Genomic DNA, 7,174 nt, shown 5'->3' on the forward strand with positions numbered 1-7,174 from the left:
TATTGTTTCCTCTTGTGTCGATTGACATAAAAGACATGTCGAGGTTTTGAACTAAATTCTCCCTCTCTGCTTCAGGTATATTTTGCAGCCGAGATCTTGCTCTCCTTCGAGCTTCTCTGTGACTATCTCCCGAATTTCCTGATTGTCGACTCAGATCTGCCCTTCGCCTGCTTGACGCGGAAGCTGCCTCCCTTCTTCTATTTAGTTCAGCTGTCTGTTTTTCTAACTCTCTGCCAACACGAGCGAGTCTGTATTGGTAAGCTTGCAATTCTTCTGCCGTAGCAGTTGTGGTCATTGGTTCTGTACCATCCATGGCTCTTGCGGCTCTGTCCCATGCTTCTTGCGGGAGTTGAACCCTTAAACGCGGTGTAGGCCCGACATATTTGGTGCCTAAACCTCGCCTAAGATCAGCGGGATCGACATATGGGTTTCCCGCATCGTCAAAAGCCTCTGATGTCTCCGGCTCTGCTCGGTTTGTTTCTCCAATTGCATAGATCTGATGATATTTTGTATTTTGATTTTTGTCAGGATTGGTGACACCATCATGTAGATTGGTGAAGACCTTTCCAACAACAATAGATCTGTCGATGAAATTGAAGCTGTCGATGCTGTCTGAGTCGCTGCTTATATCAGAGTCCGCAGACGACTCGAAGGACATGTCGCTGAAGATCTTGGCGAGCTTTTCGCTTGCCATAGTGTTGACGAAGCATGGCGACGAAATCTCCTCTTCGCCTGACGAAAGGTCGGAATCGACCGCTGATAATCCCGATGAGATCGGAACTTCGAGACGATACGATCCTTCTTTCTCGACACAGAATCGGAATTTTCCGAGCGTCATCTCCATGGGCTCCTCCAAATACGCATATGCATCCAAACGGGAGGGCGGGTGAGGAACAAAATCAACTAGATCAGTTTCGATCTGTTTACCTCGATCCATCCCGTTGCTTGTTACCGACGAAGTCGACGATTTTGAACGTGCCATCGAGATCAGCTCCTTGTCTCCTCTAGTTCCCACAGACGGCGCCAATTGACAAGGTATTAACTTTTCAATGCCTACGTATTGTAGACTAGGGTTGGTTGGAAGTAGAGGGCAAGTAGATCTCGAAGGTTTCAGCCGAAAAGTACTCGACGATTAAGAAACTAGGGTTATGTTGACAATGGATTCGATCCTCTCTCCGTTCCTCGACTCCCCCTTATATAGGAGGCGGAGCCGAGGGATTCGTGATACACAAGTTACAGAGTCCGGGAAGGTTTCTAACCTGTCCCGTAAAATTATAAATCTCTATATTCCTTAATATTAACTGGGCTTCCGAACTTCATATTCTTCGACTTGTGGGCTTTCAGTAAACCCCGGGTACCATCTTAGGCAGGCCCATTGGGGATGCCTATGTCACCGGCAAGGGCTACACTGTAGCACGTCGGCAAGATGGTCAAAGATTCTCTCAAGAGCTAGAGGACAAAGATGAGCGAAGCACTTCAGCTTTAATCGAAGCTCTGAGGCCAAAGCAGAGGATGACGCAAAAGGTACCGGAGGACGTCAGCCTCCCTGATTAAAGACATACCGGCGTCACCGGTAGCCAAAGAGGCTTTGTAAAGTAGTTTGTCTAGTCAAAGATGCCATTAGGGTTTCCTAGGGTTTCTTCCCCTGTAAGCCACCCTCTCCCCTATATAAGGAGAGGGAGCACACCTCATCGCGGGCATGTACGAGAAGAGGCAGATAGAACGTCCAAGCTACTAGCTGAAAACCTGTAACCTTGTTCGATCATGGAATAGAGAGATCCAGAGCTAAGATAATTCTTGTGTTCTTCTTCTTCTACCTCTGGCCAAGGCCAAGTTCATCTAGACAGCATCCGGTAATCCATCCGGAATCTATCCCCATATAACCAAAACCCTCCCCCGAATCCTCTAGCGCACATTTGGCCCCAACTCAAGCCATCCCATGGCATCTATCTGTTCACCACGATGACACGACACCATAGGGAACTTAGAGTCCCAATTTGTATCCATGAATACGCGATCTAGCTTCTGGTAAGTAGGTTCAAGAAGGTAGTTTGCCCAAGTAAACTGCCTTCCAATCATGGACACCTCTCTAAGATCCAAGCTATCAATGACAACATTGAATAGAAAGAGCCAATGGTTATCAAATCGGATGCCTTTACTCTTCTCAAAAGGAAACCTAAGCAAGTTGAAGCCCCTCCCCCCAATGAGAATTGGGTGTGGGTTATCTTTTGGTAGGTTCACCATTTCAGGAATTAAAGCGGCCTTAGAGTCTTCGTGGGCCGCACCATACACAACAACAAGACTCCCAAATGAAGTTATCAACTTTATTCTGAATGTTGAGTTTAATGTGAAACTCCCCATGATAATTACCCAACACTTTCATGGTATTTGTCCTGACACCAAGTAATATGCCCCCCATATCTTCCGCGAGGTGGACAAGAAATCCATGTAAAGTTTATTCCCCTAAATACGGTTAAGAAGACTTTGCGAGAAATCTCGTTTAGTAGTTTCAGAAATAGCCAAAAAATCCAAATTATTATTCCTAATACCATCCGCAAAGTGCACATGTTTAGCCAAGTCACTAAGACCTCTGCAATTTGCAAACGTTTCATTCATTGAGAAACAATGGAGGATTTGGAAAAAATTGACCGTTTCCACGGTTTCTTATTAGAGGAAGATTTGGATTTTAGTACAGATGCTTTTAACTCATACAATGACTAAAGCCCGTCCTCATCCAAGACAATCTCCGATACTTCACCAACTAGTCGAGAGAGAAGCTGACCATCTGCTGTGGTATTCGCTTCCTCGTCATTAATATAGGTGGTATCCAACAAGGTCAAAACTTCAAGAATAACCGTAACACGGTCAAATTCCATATGCATCAAGACTCTAGTTGAAACATCGATCTCATTTATATTACTATCCATACTAATACCAAGGGAGCGAAGGGATTGAGGCAGAAAGGAGAAGGCGATGAAGGTGGTGATATCAGATAGCTTTGTTTCTTGGAGGTAGAGAATAGATGGAAGGGTAGTTTCAATAGCTGCCCGAACATCATCTCGCTTGCGGCGCAACCCAAGACCACGCACGTTCCACCAATCAAGAAGGATTTTAATTAACATCAGGATAAAAAAGGCACCAAAGACAGGTATCCCAACGTGAGATAGAGAGGTAAAGAAAACAGGTAGCATTTAAACCAATAGTCATACAGATCCGGTTACCGAGGCAAACATACGTGCCCAAAAAAAACCAAGAAAAACAGCACGGGAGCCAGTCCAGAGTGGCTGATCATAGGCATAGCTTCAGGGTCATTGTGAACCAGATGCTCGAGATGGATATTCAAAGACATGGCTGAAGGCAAAACAGCGGCAACCCGCCGAAAGGTGAAGCTGGGACCGCGAATAGGAAGAGCTGGGCTGGCCGCGATCATGGAGAGCCGGAAGCCACCGAAACTGTGACAGAGGCCAGGTCGAGGTCGGAGAGAGGGATGCGCAAGCTTTGGCCAGCACCCCAACATCTTCCTCAGGCAGCTGGCCGCCTTCGTCAAGCACAACAGCAAGCAGAGCATTAGCCGAGAGCTCACCTCAGCGTCGAGAAGCCACCGAAGTCCCATCATTGATGTCCTTTTCCCTCGCAATGGCCTTGTCGATGATGGAGACGCAACGCTCATGGTCCAGCGTCGCATCTGCGGGATAGGTGGCGAGACGCGCCATACCGCGCCGGCCACAGGAGAGGCTTCCACAGCTAGCAGCTGCACTTGCAGCGGGCGCACCGGAGAGGTTGGAGGAAGGGGAACGTCGGTGGTGGCCACCGCTGCCTCAACCAAGGGCAGAGACTCGACGAAGCTGCCCTTGATCAAGGCGTCGGCGACAGCAAAGAGGGACGGAGGCGCCAGCACCCTCCACATCAGAGCGGGCGAGGACGTTGACGGTGAGGACGGGGCGGCGCAGGGGCCCGAGCAGCGCAACGGAGCCCTTTGCAGCCCTGGTCAGAAGCCGCCTTGCGCAGCGGCAAACGGAAGAAGAGTCGCTCGCCAGAGGGGGCAGAAACGGTGACGTCGAAGAAGCCGAGGCGGAGCCTGACTTGCACGCTGGTAGGCTTGGAGAGGAATGGGCTGCCTGTCACCGACGGCAGGGGAGGCGCATTGGCGAGGGCGCGAGCCACAACGGACGTTGCAGGAGCAGCGCTGTGGGGCTCCCCTTGCGGCACCCGGGGCGGCGGAACGCCCAGAACCTGCAAAGGGCTTGTCATATGGCTTATGTAAAAAAACAAAAATTGGTGATAAAGATAAGGCTTTTTAGAATGTAAATTTTCTATTTTTTACATAGAGCACAAAAAATATCTGTTTTTCACGAAAATTGACAAACACACAAATATTTTGGAGATGTACATGTAAAACTTTTTGTCGAAAAAAATCGACGCTGTGAAATATGTTTTTTTTGGTAGAGGGAGCATACACATGTGGAAAAGGTGTCGAATTGAATTTCGGTAATAATATATGTACACACTCAGAGTGAATTTGCATTCTCGGAACGCCGTGTCCTGTCCCACACTCCCACTGCAGACATATTTGCACATCTCAAACTGAAATAACAGACGGTGCGCGCGCATGCGCACATCGCCAACCGATCAATGGATGCATATGCCAGGGACCTTCCACCGCACGGGACCTCGCCGGCGCTGCTCGTCGTCCATCCCCCTGTACGCACGCCACTCCTTCATCAGGTTCCCGAGGTCATGGAGCTTGGCGCCGAGGCCGACGCAGCAGTTGGCGTGCATGGTGTAGAGGGTGTTGAAGTCACGGGTGTTGTTGCAGAACCCGGCGTTGTGCACGGTGTCGAGGAACTGCAGCCGCAGCCCGCGCTTCTCTATGAGGTCGAACTTGATCTCGTTCAGCACCTGCTGCTCATGCTTCCCCGGGAAGGACGCCCGAGCTCCCCGCCATGCCTCAAAGATGCCCACCGTGCGATTGCTTGACTTCACGTACAGGAACCCCGTGTTCGGGGCGTTTATGGGGCTGTACGGGTCGCCGAAGTAGAAGTCCGACGAGGTCACCATGTGTGCCGCCACGGACATCCGCTCGAACGGGTTGCGGAACCACATGATGTCCACATCCTACATTTAGGACGCGAAATGTCAGAAAAGTTGTAGATGTTTGGAAATCAAGTATGGAAGTTTCAGAATACTCCAAGGAATTTGAAAGACAGGTACAACATTTCTAGAAGGAAGACATATATCTTTTGAGATTTTTTTAGAAACTTCCACAGGGGCTTCCTAAAAACCCACCAACTGCGAGAGGGATGTTTGTGCGAAAATGTGCTCACATTGGACCGTTTCTCAGCTTTGTTTTTTTTTTGGGTTCATTTTGATTTGTCTCTGTCAAAGCAATTGTTTCAACTGCTACGATGACGTACGTACCGTGAAGAGGAAGTTGTAGCCGAGCTCGAGGATCCTCTGCTGGAGCCTGACCTTGCTCCACACCAGGTCGATGTAGTCCTTGCTCATGAACACCTTCTCCTCGGAGAGGTCGCTGCTGTTGCCGGCTAGCGGTGGCAGGAGGTAGCAGTGTGGGTGCACGGCCCGGCACCGCTCGAACGCCCCGGCGTCCAGGGCCACGATGAGGAGATGCTCCACGAAGTGCGCGATCTTCTCCCCGTTTTTGAAGCTCTCCAGGAACAGGTCTAGCAGCGACCCTTCCGACGCCCACGCCTCGTTCACCGACGTCATGATCACCGTCCGGTCCTCGTTCGCCACCGCCCGCAGCAGCCGCTCCAGCTCCAGCTCCTGCTCCGCGGCCTGCGCGTCGGACAAAAATTCAGACGTCAATCGCAAGAACCATCAAAGAGTCGAGCTACTTGACAACTCGCCGAGGCAACTAAGAATCTAAGATACAGAGACTGCGCAAACGTATATTACAACTTTGTAGCCAGAAGAATTTCAGAAACCTGGATAGTGTGGTTGGCCTCCTGAGGGGAGGCGACCTCAACCCTGCTCGTATGGTCCTGGGCTGGAGTATCCGGGAAGGCCATGGTTCCATTCGACCAGCTGGATATGCCGGCGGTCGATGGTCGCGAAACGACCCCTTCGGACGACAAGAAGAAGATCAGCACCCCGGCTGCGGACGCCCCGAGGAGGAACGACACCAGCTGGTTGAGCAGGTTCGGCTGCATCCCCATCATGACCGTCGGCAGAGCAGATGGAGAATTTAGAGTCGGAATGAGAAGAGGTGTGCCGTGGAGGGAAACTTGGTGTGTCTACTTAACTCTGAATCCGGTGTTAGCCAGGATGCTGATATATTCAAACATGGTGTGTCACCGGGAAATTGCCCCAATCAGACCGATTCTACATGGTTACAATATTGGCGCAACGTGCACTTGTCATGTGTAAAGTCAGAGAACCCTCTTGGTTTAGTTGGTTTCGATAGGGAGATGGCCAATGCGCTGTGCTCATCAGCAGTACCCGTGAACTGTTACTCCATGTGTATACGCTATCAGAAACTAGAAAAATCCTACTGATGGTGTACCGTTACCCCACCGACTAATGTCACAAACATGTTCGGGAACTGGTTAAATGGGGTGGGTAAGACGGCTAAAGTTAGAATTAGAATTGGTTTTAGCGTGTTGATGTGGGCTATATGGAATAGCCGTAATGACATTGTCTTTAACAGGAATACAAATGTTAATTTTTTACAGGTTATCCGTATGGTATCACACTGGATCCATGACTGGTCTCTCTTACTGCCGGAGGCGCAACGAGAGCCTATACATGCTGGATGCCGCCGGCTGAAAGCGGTGGCACATGCTATTTACAGCCAGGCTGGTTGGCGACCTACTAAACGACTTCAAGATGCATAAACGTGTCACTATACTGTTTCGTTGGCTAGTTTATGTGTACACGTTGTTTGATCTTTAAGTTGTAAAACTTTGATGCTTGATATTTTGATACTTTGGGTAATAAAGAGAGTTGTGTGCATCGATTGATGCAGAGGCTGGGGATATACCCCATTTCGAAAAGAAAAAAAACTGATGGTGTACCATTTATTGTACTTCCTCTGCTAAAACTCACTTATTATGGATCAGACGGAGTATATATAGCTCACGTGAAAGGGAAGCCCACACCCAATTCTTAGATTTTAATTTGCTTGGATTTTCATTCGAGAAGAGTAGAGGCCGTT

At 49.3% G+C, this 7,174-nt stretch overlaps 1 protein-coding gene across 1 annotated transcript; it reads right to left on the reverse strand.

Annotated features, from left to right (window-relative positions):
• Window positions 1-4,629: 4,629 nt before the first annotated feature.
• Window positions 4,630-6,179, reverse strand: LOC124659953 (uncharacterized protein At1g28695-like). Its single transcript, XM_047197757.1, has 3 exons — window positions 5,946-6,179; window positions 5,419-5,796; window positions 4,630-5,115 (listed from the first exon to the last, which is right to left on the reverse strand). Exons 1-3 carry the CDS (start codon window positions 6,177-6,179, stop codon window positions 4,630-4,632), a joined length of 1,098 nt encoding a protein of 365 aa, XP_047053713.1.
• Between the last annotated feature and the right edge of the window lie 995 nt (window positions 6,180-7,174).

Source organism: Lolium rigidum, chromosome 6 (genome assembly GCF_022539505.1).
Source record: "Lolium rigidum isolate FL_2022 chromosome 6, APGP_CSIRO_Lrig_0.1, whole genome shotgun sequence".
Classification (NCBI taxonomy): Eukaryota; Viridiplantae; Streptophyta; class Magnoliopsida; order Poales; family Poaceae; genus Lolium; species Lolium rigidum.